Here is a 23,121-nt window from a genome sequence, read left to right on the forward strand (position 1 = left end):
CTCCAGGACAAGAATTGTGCTATATGCTACAAGTCTTCTTTAAAATTTTTTGGCCGTCTTTGCAGTAACGCACAGTACAGTATATTGTTTACGAATACTTGGACAGCAATTAAATGCCTTAAATAAACGTTTTGTGGTTAAGAGGAAGCTTTAGCTCGAGGCCAACTTTGATTTATCTATTAAAATACACGTAAAACGCAGAAATGCTTTCATGAGACAACCACAGCACAGATTTGAATAAAATATGTAGCATGTGAGACAGAAAGTTGAACTGTGGGAAATCCCGTAAAAAGAATTTCGATTTTGGACCTCCGATCTTTCACAAGAATTGCCAAACAATGGTAGGGTGAAAAAAATAAAATATAAGCGCGAAGTTTACGAATCCGTGAATTTACATCACAGTTTTGTAAATTGTGTGTGGCGGATCATTTCAAACCAACAATTTTTTATATGAATGTACAGCTTACGTGGGACTGGTAAAGTGTTTAAGAGAGCTTTACAAAAGTCCTACTCACAAATAATCAATTATTTTAGAGCGATATATAATAACTCACTTTTGTACGCTTTATATCTAGTATTAAGTGGAGTTTACAGAATTATAAGATCGTTTTCATCGCGGAGTTACATAGTTGTAAAGTTAATACTTGAGTTTTTTGAAATTTTGCAAATTAAAAAAATTCTGAAAACTTTGGCGGAATATAAGCTCAACATCATCTCCCTACAGTTACTAGACGTTTTCTTCTAAATGCAACAAAACCAATCGAAATCGAATAAAAAATGATTTATTCAAATCTGTCCAGCGGTTGTCTCATGAAACCATAGGAGTTCCCGACCTAACGCTTTTCCTTAAGATCCAGAGCCCAGTCAGCAAAGGTGATGGCATGTTTCATGGCTTGCAGGAGCCTTCACTCGAAATACACCCCGCTCACAACGGCACCAACGGGCTGGCCGTCGTTATGGCTAAGTACCTATATATTGCTCACTAAACCAATACGTTCAATACAACTTCGAATTGAAACCATGAAGCAGAAATTTACAGCGACAGTTGGCATACTTAGGCACTAGGCAGTAGAGCTGATGTGCTGTCTTGAAGAGAAAAACAGTAGGTGACCCTCACCTTTTACTTAGGTGTCTCTCAGTGGCACTCGCACCTCGGCGTTGGTGTTCTTTAGGCTAACTTTGCGTGTGTATGTTTGAAAGAACACAGACACACATAGAACCATCGTCTCTAGGTATTCTTCTTGTGGGTAGGCTGTGCTTGGCCCGGCGGCTTCCTCGTCGACCACCTCCATGGCGAAGGCAACGCACGAACCAAATTCAGAGGAGTAAGCGAACGAACGTCGTTCGCCTGGCACGATATGCGGGCGGGGAGCGAGATGGGCAAGGAGGAAGCGCAGCGTGTGCCACCTGCCAGGACGTAGCCCCCTTGCGAGCGGCGCACGAAGCGAACCGTATGCGCCCTCTCCGGTTCCGACGTCAGAGCATGTAACGAGCGCATGCGCAGCTACTGTGAGCGAGCGAGCGGGCGGGCGAGTAGGTGCGCACCGGGAGAGGAGAAGCGAGAGAGGAGGGAGAGACGTCATATGCGCTCTGCTAGGCAGATGTTCTGTGTATGCCAGGCAACTATTTTTCATTACTTAGCCGCTTAAATATAATGCCACCTTCTTGTGTGTTATGTGATTAGTGACGTAATTAATTTCGCTTTCTACTTCCGAGTTTCCAGGAATTTCGCCAAAGTCATGCTCACGTGGCGGGTCTCTAAAGTCTACGATTCTGTGCTTTGGTGTGCGTTAATCAGTGATTTCTAATTAATTCTAATTATTCAAAGCACTTCAGTAACTCTACTTCTAACTAAACTTATGCTCTGATATCATATCTATAATGAAACACATTAATTTTGTACTGTACTATTGTTTTTCAATTCTTTCTGGTTTATTTTGAATTTTGTCCCCGGTCGTCTCAGGAGGTGAACCGGAAGTGCTAAGCAAGAAACAAGGGTGTCACTCGATGCTCGTGCCACTAAAGACTACAGTACTTTGTGCAGTATGATGTTTTGAACCTTCTTGGCTTAAGTACAAACATAATCATCCCCTTCGTCAGTTCACAAAGCACTGCTGCATAAAGAAGACGCCACAACATGCCCATGAATTTGCTTCATTTTGACCAGCTCCACAAAAAAGGCAAGAGATACTCAAACAACGTTCTGTCAAGGCGACTCGGAGAAGTCGCTTCTCTGTCCATCGGCGATGGACGTGGACCAGCTCGGACGTCTGCCAGATTCGGCGACGTCAGCGGTGGCCACGTCAAGAAAGCAGACTGCCCCTCACAGCGACTCTGACAGGGAGGACACCCGTATCTACTCACTGAGCAGCGAGGAACCTTCCGACGACGACTTCAAGCTTGCTGTGAGCCGTAAGGCGAAGAGACGCAACACCAGGACCTATTCGTGCTCGAGCATATTGAATGAAACACCACAACGGAGGCCTGTGACCAACACCATCCTCTTCGTTCCTGCTGTGCCCAACGGGAACATGAGACGCCCCAACAGGCGAACCGCTTCGGTGCTACTGAAGGGACAGATGCCGAATGAAATGAGCGATATCAGAGTAAACGCACGTAAGAACATCCTGGCGATCGATGTTACACATGCGGCCGCACTGAATACCCTGCGCAACGTCACCGACCTGGATGAAATGAAGGTCCGTTCCCACCTATCGCTAGGCTCTGAAATCGTCACCGGTGTCATTCACGCTGTAGATGCCGCGGTTCCCAGCTCTTACTTGGAAGTACTCGTCAAGCCAGCCAGTGAAGCTGATGTCATCGCGAACGTTACCCGCCTGGGAAACACACGGTGTTTGAAGATAGTGTTCAAGGGAGGCTCTCTACCTTCATATGTAAGGTGGGCCACTTTCGCCATCCTGTGCGACCTTTCGTACTGAAGCCACTGCAATGCCTCAAATTCATGAAGCTGGGCCACGTGAGAAGCGTATGCGACAATACAGCAGTGTGTTCTGGCTGCGCTGAAACGCACTCCGCGGATGATTTCAGGGCCACTGTTCTTCAATGCTCCAATTGTCATGGGTCCCATGAAGCTCCGTCAAAGGATTGCCCAAGCATTAAAAAGGAGCTGGCTGTACTAAAACAAATGGCGAGAGACCATTCGTCTCACCGAGAGACTGCCAAAACCATCAGAAAGAGGCGATATCGTCGCCGACCTTCGTTAAAAAAAGTCAGCGCCTCTACCGCGTCCGTCGCATACCCTCCTGCTACACCTCTCTTGCCGCCCAGACTGATCATTGCTGATAGGAACCAGAATGCTGAAAAAAGGGAGACTGCGGCTGATGCAGCTTGGCCTAGGTTTTCAACGCCACAGCCACCTGCAAATTCACAGTGCACATCGGCAACCGTGAATTATGAACCTCCCGCCGATGAACTGCCTGAATAGGACAAACAAGTGATCGCAATGCTTCGATCAATGATGAACGCCATTCGCGTGCTCCTCGGCAAGCTAAAAACCCCGCCAGCTCCAAGTGCACTACAGGTACTGGATGCTCGAAATCCAGTACTTGCAAGCCTTGAGTAGACACCATGCCTCGTCCAATATTCGCACTGAGGTCAGACAAGCTTCGATTTTACAGTAGAACGCCAGAGGATTGAGGTCTCGCATCTCATCCTTCCGTCAATATATTTCCACAAATCAGATTCCCATAATCGTTATTTGTGAACCCAACGTACTTATTCCCATAAAACTGTCAGGGTACGAACTATTTATGTCGTCGACGTGCGAGGATCGCAGCAAAGTTGTCTTTTACATTCGCACGGATTTTACGTGTGCCCACCATGCAGTACAGCCACATGATGGCAATCAGTATGTCTGCCTACGTAGAAACACGTGGCATTCACACTCATTGGTGTCTACTTATTGCCGTCAGGACGATTTGAATGCGATTGAGTGCGAGACATATTGTTAAATACCAGTGTTCCTTGTATTATAACGGGCGATTTCAACACACATGACTTACTCTGGGGTAGCTCGGCAATCAATTTCAGAGGCAGGAATCTGGTATCATTCGCCTCTGATCATGACCTTTGTGTGATGAATGATGGCAGTCCTACATACCTGCGAGGCCTAGAGTAGAGCAGTTGCCTGGATTTGACTTTGGTATCACGATGCTTCAGTTCGCAAGTACAGTGGTTTTCAGACGTAGAAACGCATGGAAGTGACCATATTCCCACTTACTTGAAGATCAGGAGGCTAAACAATTCCTCCTCGTCGAATGCAGTACAGTATACTGACTGGACTAAATTTAGGCTACACATGAAAAACGCATGTAGAGAAGACCTTGGGCATAGCCTGGAGGATAGCATCACAGAGGCAATGAACGAAGCTTTATCCCTCCTAACGTTGACAGCGAACCTTTCCAATTTGACGTAGAATTGGAGAGGCTAACTGCACTTCGACGACGAGCTGAAAGGAGATACAGGCGTACGAAGGCAGTTTGTGACCTGAGAATCGCACGAAGAACACAGAAGAAAATCCAGCGCCGTCTGGGCAAATTGCAGGAACAACGTTGGAAGTCCTTTTGTGAATCACTGGACCCTCGTAAACCACTGTCATACATCTGGAGGACAGTTCGTGACCTGCGCTCGTCTCCACTATAGCGACATCCTTTCATGGCTTTAGCCCTGACGCAACTTGAGGTTGCAAATGATTTTTGTGCGCGGATCGCTGGCGCGTGTGTCACCCCCAACACCGAAGACGTTAGTGTCGTCCCTGTGTCTCGCGTCCCAGAAATGGAAATTCAATTTACTATGGAAGAACTTGACGCCTCTTTGGCTGCTTCTCGACGTTCATCTTCACTAGGGCCCGACGGCATCATCTATGCAGTTCTTGCCCATCTTCGACGAGAGGCCAGACAAGAGGTGTTGAATTACTACAACCACTCATTGCATCACAGCATTGTTACGCAGCAATGGAAAATAAGTCGGCTTATGCCGCTACTTAAACCAGGAAAATCGCCTTATTGCGACTTGCGACATCATATCGCCCTATTGCCCTGGCGAGGTGCATAGGGAAAGTAATGGAAAATATGATTCTTACACGTCTGGAATGGTACCTCGAACGTCACAATATATACACTGACTCAGTGACAGGCTTTCGGCGTGGCAGGTGCTCAATAGACAATGTTATTGACCTGACAACGTACATAGAATAACAAAAATGCCTCACGCGCATATCAGTGGCACTCTTTCTTGATGTGAAAGGGGCGTGCGATAATGTCACACATGAAGCGATCATCGAGTCAATCGAGGCTGTTGGAATCGGTGGCCCTATGTTTCAGTGGATCCGAGACTATTTGACCAGAAGGTCCTTCTTTGTGCAGACCGATAATGGCCCGATTGCCAACCATTATACATGCGGCGGCGTCCCAGAGGGCAGGGTATTGAGCCCTATTCTCTTTAACCTAGCTATGATTGGCCTTGCTGAACTATTACCCAAGACAATTCACCTGTCAATCTACCCTGACGATATTTGTCTTTGGTATTCTGTGGTGACTCGTCTTCAAGTGCGCGCAATAATTCAGTGGGCAGCCACCCTAACTTGTTCGTATCTTCGAAAACAAGGCCGTAGTAAGTCCATCGGAAAATGCACGCTCATCGCCTTAACGCGCAAACCCATGACACCGTACCCTGTTTCTCTCAATGACCAGGCTATTACATACCAGAAGTCTCACCGCTTCTTAGGTGTGAGTATTGACAGGAACCTTTCATGGAGCCCCCAATACATCTACTTGAAGCGGAGACTAATTTAGGTTGTATATATTGCCACGAGGTCTCGAGCTGCGGCGAGCGCGAGCCAGTATTCAGGCAAGGAGAGAAGAAGAGGTTTTTCTTTTTTTGGGGTCAGCCATCTTCCTGGCTAGTACTCGTCTCTGCCGGTGCAGTACTTCTTGCTCTGAAGGCCTTCTGTTGCACGTGACATACTGGTGGAGGTGCTGGGTAGTCCCAGCAAATGAAGTTCCCGTGCGGAAAATCCTGGGGCACGTCGGGACGGTCCATGCTGCAGCTGTACAGAACACTGTTTCTGGGCTTTTTATGGTACAGCTTGCCGGTTTTGGCGAAGACATGCAAAACAAATATTCGTACCCTCCATAATTTGCCAAGGTCAGGCTCTACGGACATGTCTTAGAATACCACGATGGGCCTCGACTCATACAACAATTATGATTGCTAGAGACTACTTGGTTCGAAGAAACATAACGGTTGACAACCTCAGAGCACACATTGGACACCTGTGTCGCATACTCAGTCACTACATTGCTACTTTGCCGTCGCAAAGACCTCTAGCCACGTTTTCCAAACTTGCTGCAACACATTAACGCTGCCTTCCGTCGGGCGTTACACCAGCAGCAAGACCACTGTTACCCCGGTGGTGTTTACGACAGCGACAAGTACACCTGACGATTCCGGAAATTACGAAGATCCGTCATTCCACAGTGGCTCTACGACAGTTCATATTGTCATTACTGAACGACGCATATGAGCGAAGAACGCAGATTTACACCAATGGATCTGTCTAAGCCTCTAGCTCCACAGGTGCTTTTACCATCCCGGCCTTACAAGTCACAAGGAAGTTCAAAGTGTCCCACATAGCGACCTCTACGGCAACAAGAGAACCTGCTGCCCTACGTGCTGCTATTAATTACATCGGAGAAGCACCACCTCAAAAGTGGGTCATTTTTTGTGACTTGAAGGTAGCCCTTCAGAGTCTGCAGTCAGCATTACGACGCAAGACCCATGGACAACTGGTGTTTGAGACCAGAGAGATTCTCCATCAAGCCCTCACGGACGGACACGACATTATCTTCCAATGGATGACAGGGAACTGTGCCATAGTCGGTAATGACTTTACTGATGATGCCGCCCGGCCCGCCCATAAGGAAACCTTGACAGTTTCTATATCCTTATCAATGAGAGACGCTTCGAGGGGTCTTAATTTACTCGTTCAAACCAAGACTGAAACTTCATGGAGAACCCGGATTTTCTCTAACTCTCGTCTCCACCGGCTGGATCCTACACTGAAGCTGCCGATGCCATCGAACTTCCCCCGCCGTGATGCAACTTTACTTTGCCGCCTCTGGTTAGGGGTGGCTTTTACGAAAGAGTGCTCATTCCTTATAGGCATGTCCGACATACCAATCTGTGACTCGTGCAACTGCGAGGAGACGATCGAACACGTGTTGTGTTTTTGTCATCTTTATGACGTCGAACGCGACATTCTTCGGAGTGCGTTGAACCGATTAGACAGCAGACCATTTTCAAAGATAAATATTCTTGGATTATGGCTACGCGCGTCGCAGGGTTACAAAGCGACGCGGGCATTGTTACAGTTTATGAAGTACACTCGCCTCAGTGACTGCTTTTAAAGTGTTGGACAACCGCACGTGTTCATAATGACAGTACTTTCTTCCCTTTCTCTCCTTTCTTTGTTTTCATCCCTTTGTGTACTTCTTTCTCAGACATTTGAAACTTCTTGTCGCGATGATCATCAATACAAAGTTAGCGTCCCCTTTTATAAGACAAACCAGTTTTCTTACTCATTTGTTCCTCGGACAAGCCGAGATTGGAACTCCTTGCCCATCTCCTAATGTGTCAGCAAAACAGCTTGACGTATTTAAGTTTGCTCTTGATGAATATATGTTGTAATAGACATATGTTTATACTTTGTTACTGATTTGCTACTGGACATGAATGCGTATGTTGCAATGTAAGTTTTTTTTTGTCCATGCAGATTTGCGGTATTTTATGTCTGTACATGTTGAATAACTCCTTTCTGTAACGCCCTATGGGCCTTGAAGGTATTTCAATAAATAAATAAAAATAAGAACCAAATAATTGATCTCTCTCTCGTGCACCTCCGGTCACAGTGCCAAAGATATTCTTGGAAATTGACCAAGAATTGGCACTTACCCAGTGACAAGGTTGTCTCTTTGCGCTCATACGCAGTGGCACATAACCAGTGACTCGAGTTGTCTACTAGACCAGACAGCTCACAGCATCAAGTTTTCTTTACGAGCTCAGATCCAGTGGCCCAGGTTGTGTATACTATCCGGCCAGGAAACGACGACTAACGTCAACCCGGGGGGAAGAAGCAAAGGAAAGTACGGTTTAAACGAATAAATTGGCTGTATGTTGTCAACGTGGACTTAGTCACAATAATAAATATATCATCATCATCATCATCATCATCACCATCACCACCTTCATCGTATTTTCAACGCCACTGCAAGAATTGGAGATCGCCTCTCTCAGCGATCTCCAATTATCCCTGTCTTGCTGGTTCGTAGTTGTGCATGCAAATTTCTGAATTTCCTCAGCCCACCTTGACTGCGCTTCCCCATTCTGTAAGGCTGGTGGCCTACCATTTATCTGCCCTGTGCATTCCTTGGCATGTCCAGTTACACTTATTCCTCCTAATATTGGCTGCCCCATTTGCTCTAAAATCCACAACGCTGTTTTCCTGTCTCTGAACGTTAAGCCTAACATTTTTCGTTCTATCACTCGTTGCGTGGTCCTTAACTTTTTCTCAGGAATCTTTGTTAAGGGCTAAGTTTCTGCCCCACATCTAGTAGTGGTATATGGTGATGATTGCACACTCTTTAAGGATGGCGGTGAGGTCCCGGTAATTATTTGGGAATGCTCTTCATATGCGCTTCAACACAATTTTATTCTTTTGTATATTTCCTTCTCATATTCAGGGTCCCCTTTAACTAATTGACCTAGATGAACATACTACTGCACAGGGTCTACAGGCTGATTGCCGATCACTAATTCTTGTTCGCTTGCCAGGCTATCAACTATACCTTTGTCTTGTGCATATCAATCTTCAATCCTACTCGTACACTTCAGATACTCTGAATATGTATGAATTTGTCCATTACAACCATAAGAAGCCAACAGATAATGAAGCGAAGGAAGGCATAGGGGAAGTTATTTGCAGTTTTAATTAAAGCGTAGAAACGAGAAATGAAAGGGAAATGAAACTGGATGAACAAAACAACTTGCCGCCGCTGGGAGTCGAACCCCCAATCTTCGCATGACACAAACATATACGTTTGACTGTGATCCTTCACTCTCTCCATCTTTCTGCGGGGCTGTTTGTGACAGCTTAAGTAATTATTACTTATTGGCAGATGAAGCTTTTTTTACATGAATTTAGGTCAAATATTTGCTGTAACCAAAATAGCACCGTTCATGAATAGCTGATTTCCTTGTCGCGACGATTACAGTGCCTGCAACTGACAGCTGATGTTGTCGTCGGCACAAGCATTCGATGCCAGGGGTGTTGTTATCGCTTCGGGAAAACGGGGAGAGGAGGTCTACAGAGGCATCGCACAGTGAAACTGATCCAACTGTGCAGAAAGTGCGAACGCCGCGCTCACCGTCTTTCCACGTAGTGACAGACTCCGATGCTGGAGGCCCGAGCAGCAGATTACCGTCTGTTTTTCTGAACTGTGCCCGCACTTCAATTGCGAAGGTGGTGTCAGGATTCAGCCCCTGCACAGTAAGCTTTTTTTCCTTGGTTTGAGTCTTGATACACAATGCAGTGCTACTCGGACAGTACTTCACACTGAAGCCGTCGTAGAGGCGGATGTCATCTTTAGGGAATGTCCAGGCAAGTTCGAACGAGCTGCTGCTTGTAGATTCCGCTCTTGTTACAACGGGGCGTGGAAAGTCTGAAAAATGGAAGGGCGAAAGAGAGTGAGAAAAAATAGTCGTAGTTTTCCTCGATAGGCGAGCATTGATTGCGATTGCCAATTATTAGACATCTATACGCAGTTAAGTTGCTAGTGTTATCAGCTGCATAAACAGCAATAAACAATCCATTACGCTTACTACCTAAATTAGCAAGCACGGTGTCATGCGCGCTAAGGCAAACATGGATACATCTCACGCGGTCACTCGCTGTCAGAACGCTGGCGTGATGAAGGGCGGCGGCAGCAGCGAGCGAACTACCTTGCTCGCGCTGCCTCTAGCTTCAGTGCGAACCAAGCGCCGAAAACACAGCGCACACGAAGCCATCATCTATTTCGGGTAGGCTAGCCTTTGAATCCAACGCACATTAACTCCAGGAAAGGAAGCACACGGCTGCGCTCAGCCACTCCACGCGCAGCCGCAGCCGTAGAAGAAACTGAGACGCGCGCTACCCTGCTCCCCTCCCACCACCCCTCCTCCCCTTCAAAAAAATTCTGGGGTTTTACATGCAAAAACCACGATATGATTATGAGGGACACCGTAGTGGGGGATTCTGGATTAATTTTGACCCTCAGCGGTACTTTAACTAGAAGTAAAGCTAGCTCGCTCACAAAAAACTTAGTTGTATTCCGTTGGGGTGTGGTGTCGCGAAGTTGCCGTAGTTATTTTTTCTCATGAACACTTTGGACATCCTGGCGCCGGCGATGCCTTACTCGTCCCGTCGGTGGCGTCGAATGAACGAGGGGACGTCCCTTTTGCCAAGCACGCCGATGTCCGCGCGAGCGCCTTCGCGCCTGATCAACTTAGTTGCCCTTTGGGGTGTGATCGGTTGCCTCATTGGCTGTCATCGGTTCCGCGACCAACCTGCTTAATGAAAGAGATCATTTGCTGAAGTGTTCATATACAGGGTTTGTCCGAAAAGCAATGTCAGTGATTATATTGTGAAGCGACTATACGTCGCAGTGCGCTAAGACCAGTTTGGATTCGTGGAGGGGGAAGTTAGCTTACGCACGCGCTGTCGCTCAGTCGTCTGCGACCATCTGGAGAGTAAGGACAAGGTTTTTCGTCAACTCATTTTCATTTACGGTGCAAGTCGTAATGCAGTGCTCGTTGGAACAAAGGATTGCCATCGAGTTTTCGTGTGAAACTCGGCAAGTCTGCAGTGGAAACTTTTCTTATGATAAAAACAGCTTTTGGTGATAATTGTTTGTCGGAACATCAGGTTTACCGGAGGCACAAGGTATTTTTAGAAGGTTGTGAAGAGGGTCAGCGATGAAGCCCGCGCTGTACTGCCGTCAGCGACCATCACCGACGAAAATGTGACGCGCGCGAGAAATCTTTTGTACTCAGACCCTCGTTTGAGTGTCCGTTTAGTGGCACAGAGAGTAAACATTGCAAAAAGTACCGTTCACGAGATTTTGACGAATAATTTTTGAGATGCGAAAAGTGTGCGCGAAGATCTTGCGCAAAATGTTAATGGACGACCTACAATCGAGCCGAGTTGAAACATGCCAGGAGGTTTGGGACTTGTGCGAAAGTGACCCCCACGTTTTGGACAATGTCATCACAGGTGACAAGACTTGGGTGTTTGAATACGACCCCGAAAAAAAAAGTTGCAGTGGCTTACTTGGGTGTTTGAATACGACCCCGAAACAAAAAAGTTGCAGTGGCTTAGCTCGGCTATGCCAGGATATACGTAGCGTTAGCAAAGGTTCAGCTGATTATTCTTAGCTTTCCTGGTTGTCTCCTACGCTCAACCGCTAATTGCCAGGCAACTACTTCGGGATCCGATGAGTCAAGCTTCTCCGTTCTTCTGCGCTGTTGAGCAGCATTTGCGCTCTCCTTCTCCATGGCTATACCACACTGGCAAACGCCAGTCAGAAGCGCAGCGGCTCCAGCGCAGTGTCAGACGGCGACTGCACAGCGAGCGCGCGCCGGCGCCAGTGCGTCTACCACGGCTACGACGTCACTCCTCTGGAATGCGCAGACCGGCGGCGGCAGAGTGCGCGAGAGGTGCCGGCTCCAGTGGCTCCGGTGCGCAAGCCGTGTGACATCACTGATCCTTGCGCATGCGCAGGACGGCTCTTGATGTGCCGCGCGAAACGGGCTTGGCTAGGCCAGTGTAGCTAACGCTACAAAAGGCACAGTGCCAAGTGGCACAGCTCGGCGTCCCCTCGCCCCAAGAAGGCCAGAATTAGCAAGTCAAAGGTCAAGACCATGCTGATTGCGTTCTTTGACATCAGTAGCCTTGTCCACCATGAGTTTGTACTCCATGGCACAACCGTGAACGCCAAATTCTACGTGAAAGTGCTCAAGTGAATCAAACGAAGGATTCCTCGCACCCGGCCTGATATCGGGGGTGATTCGAAACTTCACCATGACAGCGCACCATGCAGCCAGCCTGCTGCACCATGCAGCCTGCCTTCCTCGTGACCCACTTCCTGGCTGATTGAAAGATGCCTACGGTTCCCCAGCCGCCCTACAGTCCTGAGGTGACTCTCTCAGGCTTCTTCTTTTTTCTGCACTTGAAAATTGCCATGAAAGGACATCATTTCGCGACAGTTGGCAAAGTCGAAGAGGCTTGCACCAAGGCTCTAAAGGACATTCCTAAGGAGGCCACTGTGACGCCTTCGATGGTTGGAAATCTCGCTAGAAGCAATGTAACGATGCAGGAGGAGCCTATTTTGAAACATTTTATTGTGTTGTACCGATCTCATCAATAATTTCTTTTTGATCAACTCACTGACATTACTTTTCGGACAAACCCTGTATAAATAATAACTAACAGCTAAACTAAGAACTACGCATGAGCAACTTTTTTTAACTGTAGCACTCGTTGTGATCACAATTACACGTTGACAATATCCAGTACGAGCACAGTACCGTTCGTACGCTACAAGTTTTTCATTGTAACTTCGCAGTTTTGTTGCCGTACATTAAGTATAGTAGGGTCAAAGCCGCTGGATCCGTTTATCTGAGTGGGCGTTCTCGCGGAGCGGGGCGAAGTCTCGAGCAGCGGCTGCGAAGTGGGGGAGCGTGACGTCAGCGGCCAATGCCAGCGCGCGGGCCAAGGATGGCGTCGCGTGGTTAGAGAAACGGGAGCAGATGCGCGCATTGTGTAAAAGGATGGCGTCGCGTGGGAAACAAAACATGAAGACGCTGGCTCGCGCTCTCGGCTACTACACCACATCGTTCTTCTTGTAGGTGGCGTCGTGAGTCTTCTTACGCGGTGATTCGCATATCGTAAACAACCAGCCTAGTGGTTGCCGCATTGGAGCTCCAAAGCAAACGAAGGTGTCTCAGCCAAACACGCAGAATCTCCTTAAGGAAAACAAGGTGTCCCAACAGAACTCCAAAGACGGACCCATGCTTGCGCATTTATAACGAACCTGCAACAAATCATCCCAAATTTTATTTTAAGAAACAATACAGGCTAGATATACCGGGTGTTCAAAATTAAGCATTATGATTTTCTTAAAATTAGGCACTGGGAGGCACGTGAAGACCACCTGCGCAAATAAGTTATGTGGCCAGGGAGACACAAAGTGAGATGATAATTATCGCTGTCAGCAGCCGAATTGACTAACATTGAATAATTAACTTTGTATTGAGTGCAGTAAGAAACACGACTGCCTCTAATTCAATGCAAACATACCCAGTTACTGCAGTCGACAAAAAATAATTGTTGAAATTGAGTTAATTAGGATGCTCACAGCGATTATCATCATCTCACTTTGTGCCCTCCTGGCTACATAACTTATGTGCAAAGGTGGTCTTCGCGTGCCTCCCAGTGCCTAATTTTAAGAAAAGCATAAAGCCTAGTTTTGAACACCCTGTATTATCAGGCACAGCTGCCAAGCACATGGCTGTATGGGGTAACGTCGTTTTCTTATAAGCTCGGAGAAACCGATATCTGGCTTCGCTACAGGTCTTCTTCCTCTTACTGGGGTTTTACGTGCCAAAACCAGTTCTGATTATGAGGCACGCCGTAATGGAAGGCTCCGGATTAATTTTGACCACGTGGGGTTCTTTAACGTGCACTACAACGCAAGCACATGAGCGTCTTTGTATTCCGCCTCCATCGAAATGGGGCCGCCGCGGCCGGGATTCGATCCCGCGATCTCGTGCTCAGCAGCGCAACGCCTGAGCTGACTGAACCACCACGGTGGCTACAGGTGTTGCTCTAGAGGTATAAAACGCAGGTTTATCGTGAGCAGAAGCGGTGAATTTCGGTAAATAACAAAGGCTACTATCATCATCATCACCATCATCACTGACAGAAGCTGACCCCCCCCCCCCCCCTCCCCCCCTCAGAAAAAACCTGGATCCGCCCCTGCTGATGGGTCATGGCATTAGTAACTTGACATACTTGCATTCACGTCGCGATTAACGACAACAATATCACGTGTGGTGCAAACCCGCTTTTTCGGCCAGAAATCCCTCTGATGGTGTGGGTGTGGCGATAAGAACGTGTTGCATGCCAATCTCGATCCCAGCGTGTCGAACTTGCTCATATATCATGAAGAACTGAGAGCACAGGTAAAGGGTAATAATAGTAATGATAATTTCTGGGGTTTTACATCCATAAATCAAAATATGGCTATGAGAAACGCCGTATTGGAGGGCTCCGGTAATTTCGACCGCCTGGGGTTCTTTAATGTGCACCTATATCTATGTACACGGGTGTTTTATGCATTTCACCTCCATCAAAATGTAAGCCGCCGTGGCCGCGAATCGAACCCGCGTCCTTGAGTTTAGCAGTCCGACCTACCAAAACCACTAAGCTACCACGGCGTGTAGGTAAAGGGTACGTGAGGAATTTACGCGGCAAAAAACAAGACAAACCAAAATAAATGAAACGCTAACAGTGCAACATTGTGTACGTACACCTCATTTCATAATTACGAGCGAACGTCAGAAAACGAACATGACGCTTTACGGATGTGCAACTCGTCTTTCGCCTTCCTGTGTTGCAAGAGCGCAAACACTATAAGCGAATTTTAACATGAAAGTAACTTTAGGAATATTTATTGCGCATGCTCGCTGGTTCGTACACAGCAAATATACTTACTGATAAATATTTACATACTTGTAGTTACGTAATGAAAGAGGCAACTAATCACCAGAACATAAACTTTTCATGTTTTACTGATTGAAGGTAACTATTTTAGGGATATGTAGAATCAATAGCGATATTTGTAGTGCATCAAAGATTACAATATTCAAGACGATTTTCCACTCAATATAATGCAAGCACAAACATCATCACGGGCCATGAATGCTTGTTAGTTTATGTAAAAATCACACGTTAAGCAATAACTATTATATATCATGAGAAGCTATGTTGGTAATTTCAGAGAGGATTCACGGATTAATAAAACAAGGATATTGCTGCAATAACGTTTGCATAAGAAATGAGTGAATAACTAGGCCAGTAGTAGCTATCTATTCATTTCAATGTAGAAAAAATATATATTTGTTCACCTTTTTTAATGTTTATTAACCTATTGGCTGGAATGGCTTTTCTTTCGAATGTCTGAATTTGAAACCAGCTTCGCTCACGGTAAACCTTAGGTACATCGTGCGCGAAGTTTGTATTGAAGAGTTAGCGTAAAGCAAGAATTGTTCGTGTACGCTATCTCTGAAGCGAAATAGGCCAACAATTGCGGCGTTAGGGCCGTCTCCGCTCCTTCTCTTGTTTCCCTTACACCTTCTCATGGCGCTCTGTTCATAATAAAGTATTGTCGAGGCTAAAGAAATAATGAATAAATACATATGCATATGGCTCTAAACCACTACTGACCGTGAGCGAAATGCGCGTAGTGGTGAGCGAAGCGGTCACTGCACGCACGTAAGTATTTCACTTGACTGCGCGAGTAATTTACTTTTTTCGTTACTCTTATTCTTGCGAGCATGGTGCTATTGCCCGCGTACCTATGCGAATAACGTTTCTTTTTTTACGTTCTTTCCTTGCACGGGCTCATTTAGCGCGTTTCTACGCACGCACAGTTACCGTAATACCGTTCCTGAACTCTAGCACCGCAACTAGGCCGCGCTGATGAGTTTGATACGTTAGTTTTTGCATTATCTTGCTGCCCAAGCACAAAGAAACGCTCAGAGATGCGTAAGCTCCATGCAGCGCCACACTGTTGAAGTTAAATAGAGTTTAAGTGCTTTGCGTGGAAAACGAACGCAAAAAACTACAGCGCGTAGCAGACGACCCTCGCTTCCCGCGCGCTTCGCGAGCGCGAAAAGCCCACGGGTCCGGAGCAGCAGCGGCGCGGCGCGGCAGTTCACAGAAAAAGGCCCTCGCCGGAGCCGGCGCTTTGGACACTCACTCTAGCCGCGCGGCGACCGCGACGAGCCGATGTCGCCGGGGGATCGAACGTCACACAGAGGGCCAACGGCTTTACCAACGGCTAAAGCCCCTTAATTATCAAGGGACTTTACCAACGGCAGGAGCGGTGGCCGCACGGCGACCGCGACGAGCCGAGTTGCTGGAGAATCGAGGGCCGTGGTGTGACGTCACGGTGCGGCCACTGCTCAAAGTGCGGCGACGGCGAAGAGGCGAAAACCTGGCGTAATGTAGCTATCGCTACAATAAAATGGTCTTTCAAAAATACAGCCCCTGGTGGCTGCAGTAGCCTCCTTGTCTCTTTTCACCTCACAATTAAGCTCCTTGAATGGCGTTTTGCCACTTCTACTGTGAAACTGGAACTATAGGCTCCGTACAGTTAACAGAGGGCGCTACAACCGAATACGGCAAAATAGGGTTCCTCGATGCGCGCGCCCCCCCTCCGCCGCCGTGGAGGGTGGAGCCATTCTGTGAAGGGGTGAATGCCGCCTTTCGACCGGCGGCCGCCATTGCGCTCCCCACGCATCGTCGCGGTTGGTTCAGTGAGACACGTGTGCGGCGTCTTCTAGGCCAAATGCCCGGGTGTTGCGTGCCACAGTGCACAAACCACTCGCGAAACGTTGCGCTTGGCATTGGAAACAATACAAGGCATGCAGATGGGCAGCACATCACAGTGGAAGCCCTCACAAGCATGCCTCATGATTGCAACGACAGTGGTCCTTCGTTTGCAAGATGTTTTGCTTAAAACGGATGATTGATTACAAGTTCTTCCTAACTGGGACACTTCCGCAGGACTGCCTGGAGAATGTTTTTTTTTTCTGTTGTGCGCCAAAGAAAACCCGTTCCAAACGCGTACGACAAGAAATGCGCTTTAAAGCTCGTGTGTGTCAGTAAATTTTTGCACACGCCAGCGACCTCGAGTTATGGGACAGATGATTCTGAGTATCTGGCTGACATGATTTCACAAAGACAACGAGAGTGTGGCGGAAATGTTGAAGAGGAAATCGATGATGCAGAAATTCTTTTCATTGAAGCACTGACTTCAATTGAGTGCAGCGTTCTGCACCATATTGGTGGATTTCTTGTGAAAGGAATTTTGAAAATAACGGACTGCGAGCAGTGCAGGGCTGCAATGCAGGGCTCGGCGAGCCATGAGCATGCATATTTAACTGCATTGAAAGTGTATGTTCAAGATGGTAGTAACTTGTGTTATCCGAGCGGTGAGGTTATGAGCTCGCTCATATCCTGTGAAGAACACTTCAAGGGGATCACATCCTGGACTGAAAACCTGTTCACCCTGAAGTCCCCCCTAAAAGCTGTCACAGAATATTTAATCAAGAGGGCCAAGTGCAGTCTACAGACGTGCCAGCGACATAATGGTTCCCTGGAAAACATGTTGATATCAAGTTATGCACGAGTAAGGCTACGCATTCACCTGCGCCAGCTCGAAGCCGCGAGAATCAGTGGGAGTGGAAGCAAGACATGCGGTGCAGTTAATTTGCAGTGAGTTGTACCGCTTGTTCTTGAAAAAATTCTCAACCAAATAAACAATCCACGATATGAGAAATTGCTATGTATTGAATGCATTTTGTTTCCTCTACGTTGAGAATCCGTGCGGCCGCTTTATGTTAAAGATATCGATGACTGGCCGCTGTATAACAATTACCGGTTTACGCTATATTGCTGCGGAAAACATGCTCAACAAGGTTTTATAGTCAATGTCTGCATGAGAGCCATCATTTAATGCCACAAAAGCCATATGTAGAGCACCAAATCATCTGACATGTATTCCAACAAGTTTTACCCATGCAGCTGCACATTTACAGGACGGTAAACGAAATAAAAAAATTCAGAATACCCTGCGTTGCAGCATGCAGTCCGTAAATGGGGTAGCTGATGACTGATTCGAAAACACGAATGTTTTTTTTTTTTACAATTTTCTTGAAGGCACAAAACACAGACACAACGAAATGCGATGGGACTCGTGTGTGTGTGTGTTTCGCACGTTTAACCAATATATAGCCCAACAAGACGTTATCTTAAGGTGTTTACGCAGCTGGCTTGGATGGTAGCCTTCCGCTGCCAGCGAGACCGGCTGCAAATTCCGCTCTAAAAATAAAGATTGCAAAACGTAAATCGGAGACCTTCACGCTGCTGATGCGAAAACTTTGTGTTCTCGTCATATCGTTAAAGTACCACACGTTTTACATAACGAATTCTACGTGCAGTGGCGCAAAGTACCGCTTGCTGCATATCCTGGCTATAGGCTGCCTGCGGAGAGGGCATCGCAATGGCGGACGCCGTAGCAGACGACGCGGTTGTCTCCACCCTCCACGGCGGCGGAGGGGGGGCGCGCGCATCGAGGAACCCTACGGCAAAACGCCGTGCAGCGCCAATGGTGGTAGGAATGTGAAACACTGAGACGGCCGCTCCGAGCCCCGCGGCAGCGACTGTATGTGTTTCAACGCGCGTGACGTTCAAAATGTCGCGTGTGTTGTTTTGCGGCTTTAAGCCGATAAGCTGTATTGAAAATTACTTTCGTGCGCCAATACTCGACAAAGGAGACAAGCTGTATGTGGCGGGCCGCGTTTACGACGTCAAAGAGACCGTACGGCGCCGACTTGAGGGCGCAAGCGAAACTCTGAGCAAGCGAAACAAGTGTACGACGTTTCCTTGCAGGTAGGGAGAACATGCATGTATTTATATATCAGTAAGTGGTTTTGACGCATAAGCGGAAGCGCACACGCTACCACGACTTATTGTAGGAAAATCTGCGGTGCAAGTTAAACGAAGACGAAGAACACACAAACAGGACGGGAGCTTGGGGCGCATTGCAACTAGCTCAAACCAAGATTATGCTACCGCGACATTTTTTGAATGAGAAAAGTCCCAAATCGACATTCGGTGATTACACGTCGTTTTTGCTACGTTGCCAGGTATTCCGGTGCGTGGTCACAGAAATGTCCAACTGCAGCTCTGCTATTTACAGTATTTCGTTCATTTCGTGGCCGACGTGCGCAGAAACGCATTTTTGCAAATCCATAAATGAAGCGTTTCTAGGTGTTGATTTTTCCTTTATTGGCTACTCCGCCGTTCACGAAGTGTTTGGAGCAGATCCTGCTCGTCTGCTTCGGCATCCACGGCGAGCCGTCATTCTCGCCGAAGAAAAGAAGAGGAGCATGATTGCGAATACTACGCAGTTCATACTGACGACACAGTGCCCTGTGCATGCGGCCGCAAGCAAAACCGCACATGCAGTAACCAAATGACTTCTTCACGAGACGGTAAACGAGGCAAACACGCCACAATGCGCTGACGAGAGAGAGCAGTCTCACGGCGTTCGCCACTTGGTGAAGGCATTTGAAGTTTAGATGTTACACGCACCATCACTACCCCCAAAATGAACGCAAACCGAGTTTACTTACTTCGCTGAAAATATCACAGAAAAACGAAATTTAACAATTAATTACCGGACTGCAAGCAATCAACAAAAATTCGCATGCAGCCTACAAGAGCATTTGAGGCGCAAATTCGCGCGTAAAATTTCGCGCTACGCAAGCTTGCTGTGCAAAACGTGCTCCATACACTTCCAACCGCGCTAAGCACACAAATACAGTTGCAGAACCTCAAGCAGCTAGACCTGGCTAGACCTTAAAGCATATAGTTACATTGACACTAGGAAAACGCTGTTTTCACAATTACTTAACTCTTCGAACAGCAACAATCCATCTTTTTCGTCGTTCTTTCTCCCACGGGCGGCCAGGAAATCGGTATACAATTTCACGCCAGGCTGACCTTCGTGGCTGTGGCAGTTTTTTACGCAGCAGTACCGGCACTTGTTCCTCTTCCTTTTCCGTACGCTTTCAGTCGATGGATTCGAATTAGTCGAGCTGAAGGATGACATTGTCTCAACGCCAGAAAAGACCGAACAGCACCATCGACGCCGCGCGTATACGAATACCCCCGCGCGCTTTGGCCGTCTCATTATTGTTGGCGGCGCTGCGACAGATGGCGCAGCAATCGCAGCAAACTTCACTGTACGGAGCCTATAGAAGTAGATGTTATGCAGTCCTATTAGATAGTTCTAGCCTACCCACTACAACACTATAAACTATTTTGATTTCACAATGCCTGTGTTACTGCTGGTGTCCCTGTTGAATGTCTTTTCATGTACTGTAAAAACATGTTGGTTTATAATGTTCTCAAGATTTCTTAACTTTGTTTATGGCACTGCGCATGACTCTACACGTGCATATCCTCTTTGAAAAACTGTCTGCACCAGCTGGGTCGAATGAAATCGGGATGTAGGCCTTACTCCCTCCAAAACTATTGGAGCAAATGATTTGCACAACATGTAGAAGTATTCCGCGTTTGCAGTCCTCTTATATCATACACTTATTGTTGTTTAATTCTATTATGTGTTACCATATACACTTGTGGCCAATAAGCCATGCTAAACATACCCGCCGCCGTAATCCAGCGGCTATATGGCTTCTCGCCGCAGAGTTCGAGGTCGCGGGTTCGATCTCGGCCTCGGCGGCCGCATTTCACTGGCGCCGAAATGCAAACACACTCGAACTTAGATTAAGGTGTTAAAACAATAAACTAAGCGGTAAAAATTAACCCCCCCCCCCCCCCTACGGCATGCCTCATCAGACCGTGGTTTCGGTCCCGTAGGAACGTACAATACCCCAGAATAATTTTTTTGGCACAAATCACCTTCAATTTAAAAACAATATAGCCCGCAAAACACTTGGGGAAATCGCAACATATGAATTGATCACGCTTAGGAAGATCAGCAGTTTTAAATTTCCCGAGCAGCCGACGCCACATGGACGCCGGTACAGCCGGGCACAACTATTGTTTATATTATCGGTCTATTTAGAATGCTACGACCGCATGTATGACTCCAGTTCACGTCTGCGCGCACAGTTACGTTTAACAACAGCTATACGAATTGCGAACAGGATGCACTTATTCAGGTGCAGACGTTGTCCTACGACACAATGAGAAAGCAAACAAACAATTGCATCTGCGTGCCAATTTAAAACTCCTGTGGCAACACTACTACATGGCTGTGTCATGTATGTGATGATCGAACACTATAAAAGCTGTTAACTGCGATAAATTCAAGTGCAAGTTCATGCACGGTAAAAGGCGAGAGAAGGATGCCGAAGGGCACACGGCAGGCGAAAGTTTCTCGAAGGTTACGAAGCACGCAAGCAAGTGTATCCAATCTATGATTGCGAGGTCATGCCACATTTCGACGAGATATTTGTTTTAACATCAAATTCGCACACGTATACTTAAAGGAAACTGTATTCACAAGTCCAGCACCTGTCCGTAGGTGCTGGACTTGGTTGCTCGGTAGCTGACACTCGAGTTACCAAAGACATTAACGACTTTCGCGGCAATACTCGCTCTCGAGGAGGAGGTTGTGGCAGCCGAAACAAAATCGGAAAGAAACCTCAGGTCGAATCGTGATTTCTTTTCACTTCGAGACACGCTCAGTGTCGCAGACTAGCATGCGAGCCGCGAAATGGCAAGTTGACCTATCATCCGCGTTGCGAAACATAGTGCCTCATATGTAAGCCAGGAAATGCAAATAAAAAGGTGTAGCGCCATCTACGGTATGCAATTGAACTCATTTATTTCATACATGTTGATATATTTTTGTTAAAGAGCTGTTGGTGGCGGCGTGCATATCTAGAAGTGCCCAGGTTTTGTGAATGACGTTTCTCGACTAGGACGTCTTTAGGCACCTGTTGTGTTGATTGTAGTCCGTCCGCCACAAGGCCCAGATCTGACGAGCTTCACACCACGACCGTCCATCGGCCAGGGAACGCTGTATACACTCTTGTGGACGTTGCTTCGAAGAATGGAGAGTAAGAGTGGATCGAGGACGAATACGCTCCTCGGCCTTCGCAGCCGACTTCAGAACTCAGGTGTTACGGCGAAGGAGGCAACCTGGGCGTAGCGTCTGGTGGGGGCCGTGGCCCGGGTAACTATCAATGACCCAATGCGTCTCGTCCAGATGCTGAAGTGATCGTGGTGCCAGTCAAAGATGTTGCCAGGATCATTGGCAGAGGTGGTTCCAGGATCCGTGAACTTCAGGTTTGCGCACATCTGGGTCAAGAAAGACGACGGAGATAATTACTTTGAAACCAAGATTTAGCTCTCGGGCCCTGAAGAGACGCGTCGCAAGGCTCGCGAGCTCATCGACGCAATCGTCTATCCACCGGAAGAACCAGCATGCTCCAGCAAAAGAGAAGAACCGCCGCCTAATGCTTGACTGGGCCAAGCTGCTTGCCAAGAGTGACGAAGAGACGAAGAAGCGCTGGGCCTCTCTCGCACCGTTAATAAAAAAATTACGATAATGAAAAATTTTAGACTCTGGCATTGCTGCTGCGCGGGGAGGAGGCGGTGGCAGTTGGGGTGGCGGCAACGAGCAACTTTTCCCCCCGCCTCTGGACTTGTGCAAGATAGCCTGCCTGGCATTCGCACTTCCAGGTGCCACTTTGCATGTTCCTTGTGCTTTCTTAGTGCATTCAGCTTCTGGATGCATGGAAGAGAAAAAAAAGAAAGCGTTAAACGAAGATAAGGGCTGTTCAAAAGGCAATATTGACTAAATATTGAGGCACCTTGCGAGGCATGCTTGGCGAATTTATGCCAAGGTGCTGTGAGCCACAAGTACCCAGGCATCCATTGCATGCAATTCATCTGGAGGCGAAATGTTGCAGGCTAGTGTGACAAAACTAGGTTGACAATAAGGCTTACCGCAAACACTACATGAGCAGATGGGACAAGGAATCATGTCCTGTCACCTCCTTGTGTTGTGTTTGCCGTAAGCTTTATTATGAATTAGCACCAACTAGCCCTGTCAGTGAATGCATTCTGAAAAACTAAAAGTGTAAAAATACGCCTTTAGTTTTGCAGAATGCATTCATTGACAGGCTAGTTGATAAGTTGTCGCTTTCAGTACCACTACAACATCTGTAGAATTGAGAAAT

The 23,121-nt window shown here is 47.3% G+C and overlaps 3 protein-coding genes across 3 annotated transcripts in view; 2 read left to right on the forward strand and 1 right to left on the reverse strand.

Annotated features, from left to right (window-relative positions):
* The window catches only part of LOC125944107 (uncharacterized), a 56,504-nt gene extending 34,267 nt beyond the window's left edge, over positions 1-22,237 (reverse strand). Inside the window, exons 1-2 of the mRNA XM_049664053.1 lie at positions 22,128-22,237; positions 9,444-9,787 (exon numbers count right to left, since the gene is read on the reverse strand). Of these exons, the coding sequence (XP_049520010.1) occupies positions 9,444-9,787; positions 22,128-22,237 (454 nt within the window). The remainder of the gene's footprint in view (positions 1-9,443; positions 9,788-22,127) is intronic.
* Positions 1-22,663, forward strand: part of LOC119446583 (probable ATP-dependent RNA helicase DDX43) — a 114,406-nt gene extending 91,743 nt beyond the window's left edge. The window contains exon 2 of the mRNA XM_037711090.2: positions 22,622-22,663. The gene's annotated coding sequence lies outside the window, so the exon portion shown is untranslated. The remainder of the gene's footprint in view (positions 1-22,621) is intronic.
* Positions 1-23,121, forward strand: part of LOC119466270 (probable ATP-dependent RNA helicase DDX43) — a 91,498-nt gene that overhangs the window by 67,953 nt on the left and 424 nt on the right. The gene's annotated exons all lie outside the window — the stretch shown is intronic.

Source organism: Dermacentor silvarum, chromosome 1 (genome assembly GCF_013339745.2).
Source record: "Dermacentor silvarum isolate Dsil-2018 chromosome 1, BIME_Dsil_1.4, whole genome shotgun sequence".
Classification (NCBI taxonomy): Eukaryota; Metazoa; Arthropoda; class Arachnida; order Ixodida; family Ixodidae; genus Dermacentor; species Dermacentor silvarum.